The sequence below is a fragment of the Phyllostomus discolor genome, chromosome 7 (assembly GCF_004126475.2).
Source record: "Phyllostomus discolor isolate MPI-MPIP mPhyDis1 chromosome 7, mPhyDis1.pri.v3, whole genome shotgun sequence".
NCBI classification, from domain to species: Eukaryota; Metazoa; Chordata; class Mammalia; order Chiroptera; family Phyllostomidae; genus Phyllostomus; species Phyllostomus discolor.
The window spans coordinates 33055295-33078043 of record NC_040909.2 but is presented as its reverse complement, the minus strand read 5'-3'; the positions used below and the strand labels follow the sequence as shown (position 1 = coordinate 33078043).

The 22749-nt window shown below is 32.9% G+C and overlaps 1 protein-coding gene across 2 annotated transcripts in view; it reads left to right on the top strand.

Annotated features, from left to right (window-relative positions):
* STAG1 (stromal antigen 1) overlaps nt 1-22749 on the top strand; it is a 381447-nt gene that overhangs the window by 176552 nt on the left and 182146 nt on the right. For both annotated transcript variants that reach the window (XM_028518410.2, XM_028518412.2), the window contains exon 6: nt 12116-12192. In XM_028518410.2, coding sequence (XP_028374211.1) covers nt 12116-12192 — 77 coding nt within the window. The remainder of the gene's footprint in view (nt 1-12115; nt 12193-22749) is intronic.

Genomic DNA, 22749 nt, shown 5'->3' with positions numbered 1-22749 from the left:
AAAAGATAGAGATGGCAAATAAGCCTATGAAAAGATGTCCAACATTATTTGTTATTAGGTCATTGCAAATTCAAAGAGCAGTAAGATTTCACTACACTGCTATTAGAATAGCTGGTATCCAAAACAGTGGCAATACTAATTACTGCCAAGAATGTGAAGTCATAGGAATTTCATTGTTGGTGGGAATGCAAAAATGGAATAGCCACTTTGCAAGGTAGTCTGTTTTTACAGAGCTAAGTATAGCTTTATTGTAAAATTCACCAATTACATGCTCTTAGGTGCTTACCCAATTGATATGAAACTTTATTTCCACACAGAAACCTACATGTGAATGTTTATTGTAATTATGATTTCCTAAAACTGGAAGCAACAAAGTTGTTCTTCAATACATGAAATAGATAAATAGTGGTATATTGATAAGGAATGCACTCTCCAACTACATGAAAATACACATAAATCTTAAATGGGCGCTGCTGAATGAAAGGAAGGAAGCCATTCTGAAAGGGCTACATACTATATGATTTCAGTTTATATGACATTCTGGAAAAGGCAAACCATAAAGACAGCAAATATATCAGTGTTTGCCAGGTTTCGGGGAGGAGGAAGGGTTGAATAGGTGAATCATGGGGCATTAGGGTGGTGAGACTATTCTGTATGACAGTGTAATGTTGCATGCATTTTTCAAAACCCATAGAACTTTAGAGCACAAAGAATACACGTTGATACATGCTAATTTTTATTTTAAAAATCACTATGAGGTCATCTCAGGATGAGTGCAGACTATTAGAAAAGAATCTAACTATACTAGTACATGAAGTAACCTCACACTGAGGGGATTTAGGGAATGGGTACTTTTATAAGTAACTAAAGAAATGAATGGAAACTAGAAGGCAAAAGAAAAAAAAACCCAAAACAGAAAACTATAAGCACTGTACTCTAGTTGGTAAAGTTGTTTCCCATGGAAGTATGGGTTACCAATTCTGAAATCCCTATATGTGTATACTAGAGTTGAAAAATTAAATAGTTGGTTGATTTTTCAATGTTTATGAACAGGAGATTATGGATAAGCAAGGGAAAATGCTAGAGTAATGCATGCGTTAATGGAGTAGTTGCAGACATTTGTGTAACTTATAGTTCAATATAGACACATGGCTACATATAGAAATATTTATACACACTAGTACACACAGACGTATATTTTGTTACAGTTCTTTCAGCTGAGGGTGCCTAAAAGAAATTACATTTCCCTAACAATGAGCCAGTAGCAAGAGGGACACCTAACACCTACATTTTATTCTCCCATAAAAGAAAACAGGGCTCCATGAATAAATGTTAAATTATAGGCCTGGGACAAAGAATTTACAAGGTGAGCTTAGAGTATTTCATAGTGTCAGAAAGTAAACAAGTACTTACGGAAAACTAAACAACCTGAAGGTATGTCAAAAGGATATAGGAGCCAAATGAAAGCACCATCAGTGGCCAAAGCTGGAAAAATTTGAGCAATAAAATAAATATCAAAGAATTGGATTATAACCCAGGCTATAAAATATTCATGAGTTCATACTGGTATAAATAAGTGATTGAATAATGTATCGAATGGGTAAGAATAGATCAATCTTTTCATGTAGAATTCAAAATAATTTATGTAAATACCTACATAAACCTTGAGGAAATGGAACATAACTCCCTAACCCTTAAGCGTGGGCTGTACATAGTGACTTCCATCCAAAGAATACAGTATTGAAAAGGGAAAAGTGTGATCTGTAACAGTGTAGAAACCTGAAAACTACTACCTCAGCTAGATGATCATGATTAATAGTTAGTAGTGTTTAGTGATATTGTTAGCATGTGATGAGAATGGCACTTTATTTCATCTTTCTCTCAAAAACTCATAAACCAGATCTAACCATAAGAAAACATCAGACAAACCCAAGTTGAAAGACATTCTATAAAATACCTGACCACTGCTCAATAAAAGCATCATGGTCATCATAAAACATGAGGTCTGAAAAAGTGTCACAGTGTAAGGGAGCCTGAAGAGACAAAACACCTTAACTTAACCACCTTTTGAGGTATTCTGAAAGAGAAAAGGACATTAGGGCCAAGAAAATCTAAATAAAGACAACTTTTATGGTATTTAATAATAATGTTACCAGGGTGGAGGGAAGCAGAACTGGAGGAGGGTAGTCAAAAGGTACAAACTTCTAGCTATAAGATAAATGTAAAACATGACAACTGTAGTTAAGACTGCTGTATGATATATAGTAGCAATTTTCACCTGGTGTGCTCCAAGAAGTTTTAAAATGTGCAGTACATGACTTCTTTTTCCTTAGACTGTCAAATAAAAAAAATAACAAACCACTACAACAATAGTCATTTGACGTAGATGAATAAAAATTATACCTTTTTTTGTCAAATTGGCAAAAAATACATTTTTGGGTGTGCTACAGAATTTTAGTAATTAGTTTATGTGTGCCATGAGATGAAAAAGGTTGAAAAATCACTGATAGGAAAGTTATTAACATAGATTCTAAGATATCTCATCACAAGGAGAAACTCTTTTCTTTTTATTGTGTCTATATGAGATTGTGGATGTTAAGTAAACATATTGTGGTAATCATTTTATAATATATGTAAAAATTGAACTCATATCTGTATACCTTAAACTTACACAGTGATATATGTCAATTATTTCTCAATAACAATTGGGGCAAATAATAACATTATCAATATCTGTTCATGAAATATAACAGTTGTACCATACTAATGTGAGCTATTAACAATAAGAGAAACTAACTGTGATGTATATGGTAATCTCTGTAGTGTGTAACTTTTCTGTCAGTCTCAATATACTTCTCAAAATACACTTCTTTTAAAAAGTATATTTTAAAAAATGCTGGAGAATTCAGTTTAAGGAAAATTCTTTGAGATTCTTTCATTAAGCCCAAGCAGTTTGGTCTTTATTTTCTCCTTTTATTACCTACATAGAAATTTTGGGGAAGATGTGAAAAGAGGTGTTCTAGACAATAGATGAATTGAGAGTCTTAGTGGCACATTAAAAATTTATAAGAGGACTTATGAAGTATACTTGAGATTATTTTGTACCTCCAAGTGACTGGTTAAAGAAATAGGACTTGGTCATTTGTATGCAGTTTAATAGGAAACTGTCAAATTACCCTAAATAATATTTAAGTCCTCAGTTATATATGTAATTATATATGTAACACAATGTCAAATGTGTACTGTTGGCCATAAATAATACTTTATAAATAAGTATTTTTACCCTGTAATTTAGTATCCCTGTAACATTATGAGCAAGTTTCCTTGTGCTTTTTTCTTTGCCATTTCATCCATGGCTCAATTTCTTAGAAAGGAGTAGAATTTAGCCTTTTCTTGCTCCATTTCCCAGTTCAGAGTCTTGGCTTCTCCATTCTCTAAAGGGTAAGTCTTCTCTAGAATTATTTTTTACTGTCACCATTTTATCTCTCCTTTGAATTCCCTCAGACCAAAAATCTTCAGCCAGTATTTTTCCTCTAATGTGTAACTTTGACCTTTTTCAGTTCTCAAATTTATTTAATAATGTTCTGAAATATTTGTGCCTTTCTCAACAAAAGTACAGAGACCTGAATTTTCATAGCTTTAAAAGGTTCATAGATACTTAAGAATCCATGTGCCACAGATTAAGAAACCCAGTCTGTTTTGAATCATATTAATACTAGTAGTAGAGGTCAAATAGATATGTTTTCCTCATGTTCTTTCCTCTGAATCTCATCTTCTGTGAACAGCATTAGCACTGATGACGTTATTTTAATAGTTGTTGAAGATTTGATAAAAATAGTCTGAAAGGTTATAGCTATAGGACAAGAACTATACTTTTGGCCCTGGGCTATACTAGCATGACTCAACCAACCACACAATTTGAAATTCTGTTATTTAGTAAATTTATCTTTTAATATGGGTGATGTGTAATGTACCCTATGCAGTCTTGAAAGACTGGTTAATTGGTGTTCACATACTACATTTAAATATGTGATTTTTTGAGCATTTAGTTTGATATTTACTTGCCTTTTTGTATTTACAGAGGCAAAGTATACAGTGGTCTCCAATTACCTGATATTTTGCTTTCTACTGTTTTAGCTACATGGTCTAAAAATATTAAATGGGAAATTCTGGAAATAAACCATTCATAAGTTTAAAATTGTGCAACATTCTGATTAGCATGATGAAATCTCAGTGCCATCCTGTTCCATTCACCCAGTATGTGAATCATCTCTTTGTACAGTGTATTTATGCTGGGTACCCTGTTGGTCACTTAGTAGCCTTCTGAGTTATCACATCAACTGTCTCTGTATCACACTCTTGTTTTCAAGTAGCTTTTATTTACTTGATAATGGCCCCAGAGCACAAGAGTAGTGATGCTGGAAATTTGAATATATTGAAGTAAAGCCATAAAGTGATTCCTTTAAGTGAAAAGGTGAGTATAATAAGATAGTTTGAGAGAGGCCATATTTGCATAACTTTGATTATAGTGTAGTTTTATAATTATCCTATTTTAAGTTATTGTTGCTCATCTTTTACTGTGCCTAAATTACAAATTAAACTTTACCTTAGATATGAATATATAGGAGAAAACATAGTATACATAGGGTTTGGTACTGCCTGCAGTTTCAGGCATCCATCGGCAGGTCTTTGAACATACTCTTCATGGATAAGGGGGTTTTCTGTATTAGCTTTTTATAAGGAATGTTACAAAGTGCAGGCTGCCATCTAGGGACAAACTTATCACTGGAGATATAATCACAGTGATTTCTATTTATAAGGTATCTTTAAATATCTACAAGTTTTCAAATGTATATCTTTTTTTTTTTTTTACAATAGCCTGTGAGGTAAATTTCTTCCATTTTTACATGTACTGTCTAGACAGACCACATAATATTCCAAGATATTTTTTATTAAGCTTTATTTTTTAATTTTTTTAATAATTTATTGATGTTAGAGAGAGAGAGGAAGGGGGACTAGAAACAGAGAGAGAAACATCAATTTGTTGTTCCATGTATTTATGCATTCATTGGTTACTTTCTAGTGCGTGCCTGGCCGGAGATTGAACCTGTAACATTGCTGTATCAAGATGATGCTCTAACCGGTTTATTAAGCTTTAAATGCTCATCAAAAGTTAACTAAAGTGTCTGTCTCTCTGTTTCCCTAACACCTTCCCCTCACATCTTGAGGATTCATGTCTAGTCACTGCAATCCAAGGTAACTGTTAAGCCCTATGTTTCTGGTATGCAGATGTTTCTTTAGTGAATCCTTCTCAGTTTTAGTAACCTCAGCATTTTCTCTCCTTTTCTAACTCAGATTTTCTCTACTAATTTATCCATATTTATTTTCAGACTTTTTCCGTTTTATTTTGGTTTACAACCTGCTATTTACATAAAGTAAAGAAGAAACAAAAATGAGACTACCTAAAGCTTGTCCTGTCATACACTTGGGTTACTTCTGGTCTGTCACCAGATTAAGTTTTATTAAGACTCTATAATCCACTCTTTAAAAGAAAATCTATTTAAAAGAAAAGTTGTTTCACACTGGAACAGTTATTTACAAATCATCTGCTATTTAGAAGGATCTCTGCTAAATGCTCTCAGGCAGTGTACTTGAGCCACACCTGGGTTCAGTAATTTTGTGTGAGCCAGAACATTAAAATGTATCATAAAAAGCTATAAACTTAAGTAAAATTATGTCTGACTCCTGCCTTCTCTTCCCTTCTGCCTGCTTCTGTATCCAGTTGGAAGAATACAGAGAAGGCTAGAGTTCCTGCTGTAGCTGTGGCATAGACTAGAAGAGGGGTAGAATTGAAAATAATGAGAAGGATAAAATGAGATAATTCTCTAAGCCTGGATGGGTTCTACATATGGGGTAAGACAGTTTTCTGCTTCCCGCTTGACTTCTGAAAAGTACTTCTTGATTCCCTTAACTCATCCTTGGTGGGAGGCGGGAGTCTTATGGCATTTTGGACAGGAATGCTTAGTGCTATTTTATCTCATCATCTCTATTCTGGAGGTGGAGGGTATAGGATTGGGTGATGGGAAAATCTCTGGGATGAGTTACTCAGGTTCTGGAATATAAAGAGGTGACTGGTCTTATTCTTCAAACAGCATTAACTTTGCAACATGCACAGTTAGGAATCTGGCTTCCAGTAAAACTCAACTCAGGAACTAGAACTTTTAGCTTGCCTGCAAAAATAGGTGGGATAATTACCAAAAAATACATACTCAAATTAGAATAACCTTATACTAACAGAGCATCTCATCTGCTACAGGTATAGTGCTGACTACTTTACATTTGTTATCTCATTTATTTGTCACATCATCCTTAGTCATTTTTCAACATTTTTTGAATGCCTTCTAGTTAAAGTGGCATTATCTCCTTTTTCAAGATTAGAAATTTGAATTTCATATAGAACAATTGACTTGTCTACTACTCCATAGCTCAGTAGCTGGTATAGTAAGTAGCTGGTGTAGCTACTCTGTCTTATTCCGAAGACATTAAACCGGTCTAGAATGACATCTTTAGGGTTCTGCTGTTGTATGTTGCGATTGCTGTGTCTCTTTTTATTGTCTGTATTGCTAATTATGCAAGTATGTATTCTGCCATCTCTTTTTATTGTCTGTGTTGCTAATTATGCAGGTATGTATTCTGCAGCCCTATTTTCATATTGCTTTTCAGTTTCATCTTTTGGGTCTTATAATAACCACTAAGAGAAACATCAAGTTTTATATTTCTGGCAAACTATGTTGAGCATTCTTATACCTGCCTTCTAATGAGTGTATATTGATAGTGACTACACAAATGGTCTGTGGGCAAGGTGTCAGAGCAATCTATCTTTCAGTTTAGTTTTTAACACTTCATTTTTTATTTGAAATGTATTCATTCATTATTTTGTTTGAAAAATGTATTCATGTAGTTCAAGTTTCAGGAAATGCCAAAGGGTATGCAATATAATGTCTCCATACATCCCTGACCCTAAACCACATTATTTCTCTTTCCCAGAGCCAAACTCTGTGCCAGATATTTGTATATCTTTCCAAAAATATGTTAATGCATCATAATCAAATATAATCAGATATACACACATAATCCTTTTTTTTTTCGTGTATGAATATAGCCTAGAGATCTTTACATATCTATCATGGACAGCTGTTTATTTTGATAGCACCATGGATTCCATTGACTTTAAGAGTCAGTAAAGAGTAGTGGTTATTCGTGGACCCTGTACCCAGACTGCCTGCATGTAGGCTGAATCTACTACTGAGAAACCCTTTTTTCAAGTTGATAAATCTCTAGGTACCTCAGTTTTTCTCATCTGTAAATGAGATAAAAATGGATTGTTGTGAGATTATATGTTGTAACTCCAAGGGCTTATTCAGCACAATGCTTGACAGATAGTGAACACCCAAAATTAGCTGCCACACTATCGTCATTATCATCGCCACTTGTACTTATTTAATCAGATTTTTATTTAGAGATATATTCATTTTTACAAACAGTGCTTCAGGAAATAACCACGTACATTTATTACTTACACGTGTGCAATATTTAGGGATGCTTTACAACAAGTACAATATCAAGGCCAAAAAGCATGTTGTAAATTTTTTATTTAGATATTTTTCTAATTGAATGCCACAGGGATTATATCAGGTTACCCTCTCACCAGCACTTTGACATTATTTAAATAATCAACAACTTGATGGTAGCTTTGCAATGTTATTTATATTTCTGGAATTGTTCATAGATTAAAAATGACAATTTTGACATCTTTTCTTTTACCTTCATTAGAAGTATAATTCTCTCAGGAGGGCCTGTTCAAAAAAACCTTTTATTTTTTGGTATAAAATATGCATGTTGGTACTTTATACTTGCAGAATTCTCACAAATAACTTGTTAATTTAGAGAGAAGACAGTCTTCCCCCCATTCTTTATTTTCATATATTTATATTTCTGTGAATATGAATTATTTCAGATTTTTTATGTATCTTTATAATTCATAATATTAGGATAATGTTCTGTTAGAAATATGCATCTTTTAGAACCAAGACTGTGATGATGAACTGAGATTAACTTTTCAATTTATTTTGAGTAGTAGCCTTGAGTTACAGCAAGATGTTTTCTTTGTCAAGGAAAGCTTAAGAGAAGAAAGAAAAACTTAAGCATTTTTTGAGGACTTGGAGGGAATGTAAAGACAAATAAGCACTGATACCTGCCATACTTAGCTCTAGTGGGTGAGCTAGATGGGAGCCATTTTCAGGTTAGAGAATGTAAAGAGGGACAAAGAAGAATGTTAGGCAGAACTTTTGTACATTGCCTAAACTATTCAGGTAAATGACTTAAAAGTAAGTGAAAGAAAACACAAGTCATAGAATACAGTACAAGGACATAGTGCTATAGAAACCAATATAATGAGCAAATGCTTTAAATGTAATAGATAGGGCATTATTAAGGAAATGCTGTCTAGTCTGTTATAGCAATTGGGAGATAATTAGTGTGAGGAAGCAGTTTATTAATAGAGTTGTGGAACACAACTGGAGAAGAATGAACAGTTGAAAAGTAAATAGGCTAATTTTTGGAATAATCATTAAGGCAAAAAGATTTTCCTCTTAAAAATATCTTAAGTAACAACCTTTTGTTCATTTCAAAATCATAGCTTTAAATATTTGATTTTATTTTATTAGTAATTTTTATTTGTGTATGATACTTACCTTTAAATATGCTAAGGATGTGGTTTTTCTTAAATATTTCTTTTAATTATAGTTACTGTTTTGTTGTGTTTTACTTTGTAACATTAAATTAATACAGCAAAATAGTCCTTTTATGAGCTAACATAGCTAGTCCATTGAAATTATTAAGACTCTACTGTATATGGAAACTGACATATCAATCATGGAAATAGAGTAGAGCATTATTTGCACTGTAAATATTTTAATAATGATATACCATATTTTGTCATATAATATGATCCTGTATATAATGCACACCCACCTTTTTGGCCCAAACTTTCAGGGAGAAAACTCTTTTTGTTTAATTTTTTAATTCAATTGTTTATTTTTTTATATTTAGATACTTGTTTTTTCTATTATAAAAGAATTTTAGCATTTACTTTTGAATAAATGGTACAGGAAATTTTATGTAACAAGTGATTACAAAACATAAGAACAGATACAAGGTATTTGTGGTACTATCCCTGTGTAATGTGGACCGTTATTTTTCCTTCAAAAATTTGGGCAAAAAAAAAAGTGCATTATACACAGCAAAGTATGGTGTGTAACTTACTACTAAAATAGTAATTAGTGTTGTCCTTTTTCTCATTTATTTTTATAAGCTGGATGACTTAAATTGCTTATTTAAAACAATTCTATTTAAGATTTCATCTTGGTAGATTCTTCCCCATCAAACATACCACTTACTGAAATATGTAGAAACTGAACTGATCTTAATTCATCATCATAGATACAATAAAATATAATTAAATCAATTTAAGGGAGTCTTCCACATGTATATTGTATATGCAGCATTCTCTGACATCATCTGGCAGTTATTCTTTGCCCACAATTCTCTTCTGCCTCAGAAGAGATCTCATTCTTCCTTCAGAATTTTGAGTTCCAAGATCTCTTGGTGGTTTCTTTTTTCTTTTTTCTTGAATTCATTGGAAGTGACATTGGTTAAAACTTTCTTGTTTTTGTTTTAATCAATTTTACCAAGATATAATTTCCATACATTAAAATTAACATAGTTGAAGTATACAGACTGATGACTTTGACAAATGTATACAACCAGGTCAAAATACATTTCCTTTTCTGCCCTGACCACTATAGCTGAATTGGTTAAGTGTCATCCCACAAAGCGAACAGTCACTGGTTCAATTCCTGGTTGGGGTAGTGCCTAGGTTGTGGGACTAGCCCCTGGGTTATGGGACCAGTCCCTGGTTGGGGTGCATGCGAGAAGCAACTGATCAATGTTTCTATCTCACATTGATATTTGTCTCCCTCTCTACTCTGTAAATATAAATAAATGAAATCTTTAAAGATATATATATTTCCATTTCCCAAAGAACAACTACTACTTTTTATGTTTAATAACTTAAAAGATTTAATTGTACTTCTGCTTGTTTAGTATTACTTATGAATATAATTTTATTTACCGAGATTACCTTGAAACAACCCCTGAAATTAGAGTTTTTTAATCTATGGGAGTCCATTTCAGATTGACAAAATAGTTCATGGCCTAGACAAGGTTAAATACAGTTGACCTTTGGACCGCACAGGTTTGAAATGCGCAGGTCTATTTATAGATGGATGTTTTTCCCCAGTAAACACAGTCAGCTCTCTGTATCCCAGGATTTTATATCTGCAAATTCAACCAACTGAAAATTGAAAACAGTATATTTGATCTGCTGTTGGGAATTGGAGGATGATCCTAGAACCAATGCTGCATGAATACCAAGGGATGTCTGCACATTAGTTTTTGAGGAGTCAAAAGTTACACCTGTATTTTTCACAGCATGGGAGGCTGGTCTCCCAAGCGCACACATTGCTCAAGGGTTTTGTTTGAGTGATTTTAAGAATGTCTGACACAAAGTAACTTGAGATAGTTTACAACTAGCAATTTAATGTGTTTTTTGTTTATTTAATTTTTAAGAATTGTCTGAAAATAAAGGCTGTATTATAGAGCATAAACAACCTATCTTCAGTACTGTTGAATACTGTCTATAATACTGTTGTTAGCTTAAAATAAAATCACAATATAAAAGTTTCTCATTTTGTTTAGGAAAATTGCATGTTGTGGAGGAACACTCCAAAAAATTGTTTTATTCACCCAAAACTCCCAGTCTAGACTCTCTCATCCCTACAGCTGGATATAGAGATCACCTGTTAATGGTACTTAGCTCTGCATCCTGACCATGAATGAGAGAGTTGTACAGGATTGGGCAAAAGTAGGTTTACAGTTGTGAGTACTCGAAACACAGAACTCATTTTTGTGTAATTATTTATTACAATTTTTCATATGAACAACTGTAAACTTGCCCCACCCCATATATCCAGTAATTAAAACATGCTTAAAAATACTTTCAAATGAAAGAGGATAGATAGCATTTTTCTCATTTTACAGATTAGTAAAAAATAAGTCAAATTAAGTTGAATGTGTCATTGTAGGTTTTGTTGTGCCTCTGAATTAAGACCATATTTTCATGACCTTTAGTGACTATTTAGCTCCATGTTCTTTGCTGTAAGGCTACATGTACATTTCATAAATTGCAGCTGGTAAACACTGACAAAAAGCCTGACAGAGGTTATAAAGTAATTATTTTCTTACTGATTGAGTTTTTAGCTTGACTGTTTCCCATTTATACAGTTGAAATTGAACCTCTTGTAATTATTAGGCCAGTGTTCTCTGTCCTCAAGGTTGATTTAATTATGGTAATTTTTAACCCAGTTTTTGGTATATGCCAGTCATTATTATTATAAGAGTAATAATATTTACATAAGTGTAAAGTAGTTAAAAGTAGCATGAAATAATTAGATGAAAAGGGTGTTAACTTTTTTTGATTGATATTCTGTAGAAGTTACTGAGCGACTTTTTCAAGTTCAGAGAAAATAGTTTATCTGAAGTGTGTTACTAGATTAAGGGACATTTCATTTTAATTTATAGAAGAATAATCTGACAATATAGAGTATCAGAAAGATCCATGAAGAGAGATTGCACTCTGGATGTTTTACAGATTAAGGCAGTTAGCTATATGTCTGGATAGCACTAGTATATATCTAAGTCAATTTTTAGGGTCCTCTCTGCAATATAAATATATTTTTTATGTCTTTGTCTTTTCCTTTCCCAATGTTCCTATCGGCATTTTTTCCTTATACTTATCTAATATACAAAATATTCAGTGTTTTAAAAATATGTAAAGAACTTGGAAGTTCTTAAAGAGATTTTTTTAAATAGATAAGAGTTTAGTGGAGGGAAAGAAATTAAACCAAGCATATAAAACTTTCCAGACAAATGTCAGGTAATTTAATGTTTATCATGGAACAGAAAAAGATTAACTATAAAATATGTTGTTCCACAGGTACCGTGAGAATAGAGATGTTTCGAAATATGCAGAATGCAGAAATCATCAGAAAAATGACTGAAGAATTTGATGAGGTATAACATTTCAATATTTATGCAAATGGCTACTTATACTTTTAAACGGTGAATATGTTGATTATTTTAACTTTTGATTTCGTGTTTAGTATAAGTAAAGATATACTTTATTCTTGTGTATATGATAATCCATGCTACTAATTCCAAAATTAATGATCTCTAGGGATTTGATTACATTCCATGAAGGTAACATTAAATTGATGACAGATAAGGATAAGAAAATTAGTGGTATGAAATAGAAGTTGATTCTTGACATTCATTTTTGAAGACCAGCTAAAATTTCCTAATAAAATAAATGTTGGGCACTTATAAAAGCATGTCCAACAGTTTCATACTCTGTGAAGAAAATGGAAAAAGAAAAAAGGATTTGTAGGTCGCAGAAGTAGGAAAAGATTTCATGTTATATCTGATACGTTGTCACAGAACAAGATCTTTCTTACGCTTCTCAAAAATTCTATTGGAGAAAGCTATTTTAACTTTAATCCATAATTCCCAAAACTATTTTATGTGGTCTTTAACAACCACCACCCCTTGTCTGTGTGTAAAACTTAAACATGTATTAGGAACACTTGATAATTGTGTTTTCTTTGCTAGTCTTCACAAATGAAACATGCGGAACTCTTTTTTTCTGTATTTTTTTATTTTCACTGAAATGTTTTTCAAGTACTTTTACACAGGTTATTGAAACACACAGTTTTATTTCTGTACTGTATTTATAGTGAACTCAATTCATGCTTTAAGCCATCATTAATTTCAATTCTATTTTCTAGTAGGGTTTTTTTTTCTCTTGACTTTCAGCATGAACATGAAGCAAAGATTGGTTTTATTCTAGGTCCACTGTTTCAGTGGAGTGGGCTGAGGCTCTTTTTTTATTAGTAGTACATATTTTTAATTTAAAAATGTACTCCTAACATACTCAAATACACATTGCACAATATATGTCTTTCTCATCAGGTGTTCACTTTACTCTAGTAGCACATGGCAGACATTTTCATGCACATATTTACAGAAACAGTTGTCAGTGTCTTTCAGACTATTTAGTCACATTCCACGTTAGGAGAAGCCTTACATTGTGATATATATATATATATATATATATATATATCCATAATTGCTTATCCAAAGCAATTGCTTCTCTAATCCAATAAAGCTCTGAATTTTGAAAGGACTTTTTTGCAATTTAATTAGTGGCAAAACCTGGCTTCAGCTAACATAAGGCTATTTTTATTATTTACACATTCCAGTCTGTAAGTATCTGTGTATCTTTCTGGTGAAATATTAATGTTCTGATTTTAGGGGGCTGGCCTAGATTATTTTCAGGTATATATACTGTATTAACTTTTATAATTAAAAAACTAGGTTCTGGCCCTGGCTGGTGTGGCTCAGTGGATTGAGTGTCGGCCTGTGAACCAAAGCATCACTGGTTCGATCCCCAGTCAGGGCACATGCCTGGGTTGTGGGCCAGGTCCCCAGTAGGGAGCATGCAAGAAGCAACCACACGTTGATGCTTCTCTTGTTCTCTCTTTCTCCCTTTCTTCTCTTCTGCCTAGAAAATAAATAAATAAAATCTTTAAAAAAAGACTAGGCTCTGAAATATTTCTGTGGGATAACTTTCCCTAAAAAAATTATTTTTGTTGTTATTTCACAAGATTATATGTGGCAAATATAAGAAAGCCAGATTAAGATGCAAGTGGCAGGTTTACTGACCAGCTACTGAACTACCTTGCCAAGCTTCAATTATAGGTGATTAGGTAACAGATTTAAAAGTACTATGCATCTTGGACCTTCAGGGCACTGACATATTATGGAATATTATTAAGAGTTATTTAAGACTTTAGTTCGCAAACTTTCTTGCACATCAACATTACCTAGGGATATTTATTTAATTTTTAAATTTTTTAAAATTATAATTGACACTCTATGTTATTTTGTATAGTTTCAAATGTATAGCATAGTGGTTAGACAATCATATACTTGACAAAGGATTCCCCTTGATATTTCTAGTGCCCAACTGGCACCACACATACTTATCACAATATTATTGATTATATGTCCTATGCTGCACTTTACTTCCTCAACACTATTTTGTAACTACAAATCTATACTTCTCAATTCCTTCACTTTTCTCACCCAGTTCCCCAAACCCTCTGCCCTCTAGCAACCATCAGTCTGTTCTCCCTGAGTCTGTTTGTGTTTTGTTTTTTGTTTATACATATTGTTCTTTAGATTTCACATAGCATAATACCTTGTAGGTTCATTCATGCTGTTGCAAATGGGAAGATTTCATTCTTTTCTATGGCTGAGAATACTCTATTGTATATGTACCAAGGCTTTTTTATTCACTCCTCCATTGATAGACATTTGGGTTGTTTCCATAGCTTGGCTATTCTAAATGACACTGCAGTGAATATAAGTGAATATAATTGTTTCAAATTAGCATTTGGGGTTTTTTCAGATATGTACCTAGAGGTGGAATTGCTGGATCATAAGGCATCTCTATTTTTAACTTTCTTTTGGAACTTCAGTACTGTTTTCCACAGTGGCCAAACCAATCTGCACTTCTACCAACAGTGCAATAAGGGTTCCCTTTCTCCACAACCTCTTCAACAGTGTTTGTTGATTTATTGATGATAACCATTTTGACAGGTGTGAGGTGATATCTCATTGTGGTTTTGTTATCTTTTGCTCCGAATTAGTGATGTTGAACATCTTTTCATATGTCTATTGGCCATCTGTATGTCCTCTTTGGAGAAGTGTCTATTTAGATCCTTTGCTCAATTTTTAATTGGGTTCTTTTTTTGGTGTTGAAATTTACATCAGTTTCATTTCTTTGTAAATTTTGGATGTTAACTTTTTATCAGATGTATAATTGATGAACATGTTCTACCATTCAGTAGGTTGTCTTTTCATTTTGTTGACTGTTTCCTTTGCTGTGCAAAAACTTTTAGGTTGATATAGTCCCATTTTTTAATTTTTTTCTTTTGTTTCCCTTGTTTGAGGACACTTAGCACAGAAAAATATTACAAAGAGAAATATGTGAGGTTTTACTGCCTATGTTGTCCTCTAGGATTTTTATGGTGTCAAGTCTTGGATTTAAATTTTCAATCCATTTGAGTTTATTCTTGTGTATGGTATAATAAGATGGTATAATTTCTGTTTTTTTGCACATATCTGTCCCAGTTTCCCCCAAACCATTTATTGAACAGACTGTCTTTACTCCACTGTTCGCTCTTGCCTCCTCTGTCAAATATTAATTGAACATATAGGTGTGAATTTATTTCTGGGCCCTTCATTTGGTTCTGTTGCGCTATATGTCTGTTTTTGTGTCATACCATGCCATCTTGATTACTCTGGCTTTGATGTCAGGTAGCAAAATTCCTCTGTTTTTTCTTAAGATTACTGTGTCCATTTAGGTATCTTTTGTGGTTCTGTGTAAATTTTTGGATTATTTGTGCCAGTTCTAAGAAATATACCATTGATATTTTGATAGCAATTGCATTAATATATAGATTGCTTTGGGTAGTATGGACATTTTAAAAGTGTTAATTTTTTCTATCCATGAGGACTGTATATGCTTTTATTTATTTGTATCTTTAATTTTTTTGAGTGTCTTACAATTTTTTGACTACAGATCTTTTATCACCTTGTTTCATTTTTTTCTTAGTGTTTTATTTTTTAATGCAACTGAGAAACGGATTGTTTTATTTTTTTATATTTTTTCATTATTATTTATTCTTCCTACACCCTGTTCCACTCATGCCTTTCCCCCCTGTAATCACTACACTGTAGGCCATGTCCATGAGGTTTTTTTCTCTTTTATATTTATTCTCTTTTGCTGGATCCCTTCAGTCCCCTCAGGGATTGTTTTCTTAGTTTCCTTTTCTGATCATTCGTTATTGGTGTATAAAAATGCAATCAATTTCTTGATATTTATTTTGTATCCTACTACTTTGCTGAATTTATTTATTTTTTGGTGGAATATTTAGGGTTCTCTATATACAGTATCATGTCACCTGCAAATAATGACAGTTTTACTTCTTCCTTTCCAACTTGGTTGCCTTTTATTTCTTTTTGCCTGATTGCTGAGGCTAGGACTTTCAGTACTGTGTTGAATAAGAGTGGTGAAAATGGACACCCCTATCTCGTTCGTCATCCTAAGAGAAATGCTTTTTGTTTTATCCCATTGATTATATGTTTGCTCTAGGTTTGTCATACTCAGCCTTTTGTTATGTTCAGATTTGTTCCGGTATTTTCATTTTGCTGTGAGGTTTTATCATAAATTAGTGTTGGATTTTATCAAACACATTTGTGGATATTGTACCAGCCTTGCATCCCAGAAATAAATCCCACTTGATTATGTTGAATGATCTTTTTAAAGTATTGCTGAATTTGGTTTGCTAATATTTTGTTGAGGATTTTAGCATCTGCTTTCATGAGGGATATTGGTCTATAATTTTTTTTCTTTGTAGCATCCATCTGGCTTTAGGATTAGGATAATTCTGGCCTTGTAAAAATGAGCTTGGGAATCTTTCCTCCTCTTTAATTTTTGGAACAGAATTTTTTGGAATAGAATTCTCAAATAGAATTCCAAAAATTCTGTTTGAGAAGAATTTTTGTTAATTCATTTTTGAATATTTGATAAACTTCATTTGTGAAGGCATCCACCCAGGACCTTTGTTTCTGCAAGGATTTTGATTACTGCTTCAGTTTAATTAATAATTGGTCTATCTGGATTTTTTGTTTCTTCTTTATTCAGTCTTGGGAGAGTTTTATGTTTTTAGTAATTCATTTCTTAAAATTGCCCAATTTATTGGCATGTAGCTCTTTATTATATTTTCATATAATCCCTTGTAGTTCTGTGAGTCAGTTGTTACTTTTTTGTGTCTTCTCTTTTTCCTTTATAAATCTAAAGGTTTATCACTGTTGTTTATTGGGTTGGCCAAAAAGTCTGTTATGTTTTTTCTCTATGATGGCTGTAGTAATACTTAGTTGTATTTAACTTCATTCAAAAACAATTTTGTTGGATTGTGACAGCCATCATATTATCAGTGTGCCATTTTTAAAAAACTTATCAAAATTGGTAAATTGCTGTGTAGCCATGTTAATATTGAAGGAAGAAGAGATACAACATTTTCAGTATATTATACTTTACTATTTCAAGAATGGTAAAAATGCAACGTAAACACAAAACATTATTTGTTCAGTGTATGGAGAAAGTGCTGTGACTGATCAAATGTGTCAAAGTGGTTTGCGAAGTTTCTTGTTACTATTGACATTTGGCCAAATAATTCTTTGCTGTGGGGCTGTCTTATGTGTTGAGAGATGTTTAGCAGCACCTCTGGCCTCTACCCACTGGAAGCCAACAGAAGGACATAGCCAACATACTCAAAATATCCAAGTCAACAAAGTTATTGGTGAAAATGAGAAATGGGTCTTTTATTTTACAGAAAAAAAATACGGACTTTTTGGCCATACCTTTTCAAAGAACCAGTTTGTGGTTTCATTGACCTTGTGTATTTTTTCTTTTAGATTTTATTTTGTTTATTTTTGCTCTGATATTTATTATTTCTTCCCACTTTGGGCTTTGTTTATTGTTCTTTGACAAGTTTCTTCAAGTGTAAAGTTAGCTTGTTTATTTGAAATTTTTCTTGTTTCTTGAGTTAGGCCTGTAATGCTATGAATTTCATTACCTAGCAACATTTAAAAACTATCAATGCTTGGTTCCCTCTCACATCCCTGACAGACTGATTTAATTTGTAAATCATGTACCTGGGCATAGGGATTTGTAAAAGTTCACTGGGTGATTTTTAATATACAACAAATTTAGGGAACTTCCATTCTTAGGGATATAAAAAGAGAAAGCCAATTTTTAAGTTAGAAAAACAATTCATATATGAGAATAGAATAAATGGAAAAGAAATTAATATACCTTGAAAATGCACAATAACAGTAAATAATTGTTTTTATAAGGTTTTTGAGATAACTAGAGGAAGGTGAGGAAATCACCAAAATGAAGTTCATTATACACCTAAGAAAATATTCCTGTGAATGTTATCAGATATTCAGGGTATGTTGGAGGAACAGTAAACTGTCACCAAATCTGACAATGAGTTAAATGTAGTGAAACTTTTAAAAAGGCACTTAAATCCCTAATTTTTCCCAACCTTTGGAGATTACTGCCTAATCAAAGAAGACTTAACAGTCACCATTCTAATTTTTTCCTGTTTGAAAATGAAGTACAATTAATAATTATAATTGTTTACTATATTATATTACAATTAAGTTTTGATTGTTAGAATGTATTTGTTTAAAGCACAATAATAAATTAGGTCTGTCTTTCATGTCTACTCATTTTGTCTTCAATCAATTTATCAAGTATTGCTCTTTTGACACTTTTATATACCTTCAAAAAATTGAATTTAAATGCCTGCATATTGTTATAATATATACTGTATTTTATTTTTTTTCTTCACCTTACTATGTTGGTTATGGAGGGAGGTAAATTTTGGTAAATTATATTTTGTGGCAAAAATCTAAAAGATCTGATGACAAGAATCATTGGATCCCAAGAGCCTGGAACAATGTCTGGTTCAAAGGGAATAGCCATTAAAATTTGTTAAATGCATGAATGTAATGTAGTATAACAAAGTCCATCAATGGTGAGATGAGTTAGAAGTACCTTGGATGAAAGGTATTTAAATTTGGATTCAGTGGTCCAAGAGTATGTTGCTTGAAAGGTGTAGTGTAGCTTCTAGTCCTTAGTATAAACTGTTTATAATGTTTGTTATTAGTTAACCTTTTTAAAGCCCTACAAACCTGCACATAGCCAAACGTGCTTTGTTATTTGTAATATAAACCTAATTTAGAAATATGTTAATTTCCAGAGCAGTCTCTAGCTCCTCAGAGTTAATAGGTACACTTGGTTCCTGTTGGAGCCAACCTCTGGGAGGTAAAACAAAGTACAATAGCACTTCTTCCTCAGATTAAAGTCACATTTCTTTATATAATCTCTTAACTGTGTTTCCCAAAGGTCGATTTTTATAGTTTTCATATATTAAGTGTGACATTCATATAGGGAAACCTTTGCAACACGTCGTACTTGATGTATTCACGTAGTGCCTTTAATTCTTGTCTGTGCTCAAGTAGAGATTTTGCATTGTGCTGGTGTAATGATTACAATTTATCCTGTAGCTTTTTTCTCTTGTTTATAATACGTCCTTCTGTGAATTTGTTTATTTAAACTTCAGTATAGAACTTGTATCTATTAGCATTTATTAATCAAAGGATTAAAAATTTTAAGAACTATACAAATGGTTAAATTGTATATGGTCTGAGAAAATGTTAAGGAAATGCCAAAGCTATGGTAGAAGAAAGCTCAAATTATCTCCATTCCCAAATTAAAGTCTCTAAAATTTTTTGACTGTGTCCAATCAATAAAACATTTTCAGCCTATATTGTTACTAGTGAAAACCTATGATATGACCAGTTTTACATATAAAGTTAGTGTTTTCTCCTCTCCTTTCACACAGCCTCTCTCAAAAGGCTACAGTTTTTGTGTGGACGGTGCTTAGGAAATAACTAACTGGTGATTGTTTCAGACTTTCTTAGTTCCACACTAATTGTTTCCTAAATATCTGATAAAATTAAATTTTTTTCCCCTTCCACTCTTGGTGATCAGATAGATGAGTGTGTTATTTTCCATTATATTATAGTGTAGTTTAAAGCATATGCGTGTGTATAGAATTAAATGCACATACTATTAAATCAATTTCTTTTCAGACATCATTAGATCATCATGACTTTTTAACTTTTATAGTGGTCTAAGAAGAGTTTGTGTGGCAGGTGTCAGTACTGCCACATTTATTATTATTCATTTAGATTACTTGTTCATTTTTTTTTTTCACTTTTTCCCTCAGAAATCTATGTTTTCCTGTTTCATGAAGAGTTAAAAATAAATACTTTAAACCATAAATACATTACATTAGTCATATAGAAGTTAAAAAAACATGAACAAATCTGTGAGGAATGCCATAATGTCAGCCAATTTGAGCATTGAACTCTTCTTACTTACATTTCTCTTTTGAGATATCTCAAATACCATCTGTGGCACAAAATAGTCTAAAATTTGGACCTAGTTAGGCAAGGACAAACTTGTTATGTGTTAAATATTAGTTACAATTAAATTGCTTTTTATTTTTAAGTAAAAATAAGGATAAGTTCTAATATTTTTTTTGAAATATACTACTTAGGCTTTGTTATACATACCACTTTGTGAGATGGTTCCAAATTGAGGAAGGTAGACAATAGTAAAGTAAGGAAGCAAAGTTAGAAATGAGAAATGCCAAAAGACAAAGGAATAATCAAATAGAAAAACTCATGAAGTCAAGAAATTGTAGTCAGTTGTAATGTGAGAAGCAGTAACACAGGCAGTAATATTGTAACTGTGAACCTTGTAATGCAAACTACTAGAGACGAGAGGTAAAATGTTGAAAAATAACAGAAAATACTTATACATCTGTGTGCCAGGCACTGTTGTATTTTACATATATTTAATCTCCGGAACACTTTTATGAGGTAGGTCTTTTAAGTTATGGTCGTCTCCATTTTACAAGTGAGAACAGTGAGGCACAAGTTGTAAAGAAATTTGCCTCAGCTCACACAACTAGCAAATGGCAAAGCTAGAAATTGAACGCAGATCATTTAGCTTCTTAAGTCCATACTCATGTAAATCAAAATTAATTTTACACTCAAAAAATAAATAGCATTTATTTGAGCAAAAGGAGCTGTAGCCCAGATGACACAGATTCAGGTAGCATCCTAAATTTTGCTGGAGGGGGAACAAAGGAAGATCGGTTTTATAAAGGCAGAAATCACAAAATGTAATATTTACACGCATATGAAGGATTGCTGACTAGGCTAACAGGGATTAGTTAGTTCCAATGTGCAAATAAGAAGGCAAAAACTATAAGGAGGAATTCCAGTTCATATGTTCTCCATGCAGCATTCATTGTTCCAGGATATATATGGTCCTGACTTGAGCTGAATTTATTAACTGGTTTAGCAACTTATTAGCAGCTCTGAGAACTGAGGCACAAAATGTGTATAGGATGCATCATGGGCATAAGCCCCAATTCCTTAAGAGCCTCCTGGCTCCATTTTAGGGCACCTTCTTATTGGTGATTTTGTTTTAAATATTTCTGTTCACTCTCGCCACTGTCTATTGATTTTTCCTTGGGAAGCATTGATAATCAACCATTCTAGAATAGAATCATCAGGAATACTTGGTCTCTCGTGGTCAGGAAAGCTCATTTCCATGTCTCACATAGTAGGGGCAGGTGGGTCTGTGAATGAGATGTTAATATAGCAGAAGTCATAATCATAGGGGTAATGACCACATTTGAGCAACGAAGAGGCCCCAGGGAAGCAAGTCTCAGGTATAGTCCCCATCTGAAGTTGTCCTCAGATTCTCAGTTGAAACAGCTCATTCTTCCCAGGGGTAAAGCTCGATAAAACATCTCTAGTCTTTGTGTAACCTTCATCTGAGTTTTTTTTACAGGGGACTTGGATATACAAAACATGAATAGTTTGGCAATGAACTACATCAAGCAAATCAGAATAATAATGAGTAGGATAGTAACAACTATTCTATTCTGCCTAGTGTATAACTGCAAGTGTATAGTCTAAAATATCTGGAGAAAGAGTATTCAAGTAACAGTTGTGCTTTCTACTTGAGCACCATGGGTCATATATTAAATTTTTGGCTGTTTTTATTACCCATTGTCTTATGGCTAACCAAATAAGTTGTAGAATTAAACTTCTATTTTTAGAAGTACCAGTTATAGTCTATTGATTTATATTGTTTTGGGTAGAGTTAAACCCTTCCATGATATTGTTGGGAGCATTCACATTCATTGTGAGAAATGTTTTAATGAGGTGTTCATAAGCCAAAGTATGACTCAGCAGTAATGTTTTTATTAGTGGGTACTAGATTAAATCTTTATCCGAGTTTGTAATAATCAACTATACGAGGTCTGTCCAGAGTTATCCAGCCATGTAATATGAAAAATAGAGGCATTTATTGAAGAAGATAAAAGAAACATTGTACATAGGACAATGATGCCTCAGTTCCCTTCAAAGTAGGCACCTTGGGACCTCAACAGTTCTCCCAGTTGCTATCAGTTGCCCTGTCTCTGATACACCTGCCCTGTCATATTTTCCTGAATCTCATTGACAGTCATTTGAAATCTCTTCCCTTTCAAAGATGAATTTAGTTTTAGGAAAAAGCCAGAAGTGACAGGGAGCCAAATCTGGACTGTCAGAGGGCTGAGTCACCTGGATGATTTGATGTTTTGCCAAAAACTGCATGAGATATGATGCATGAGTGGCCATATTGACGTGATGAAGTTGCCCTTAGCTTTGACCTTCTGAATTATCTAAATAGTTTCCGCAGAGGAATGTTTAAGCTTAATGCAAAATGTGATGCAGATTTGTAGCTCTACTCACCCAGTCATTTTTAATGTGATGACCATACAGTACACATGCTCCCTCAACAATGTT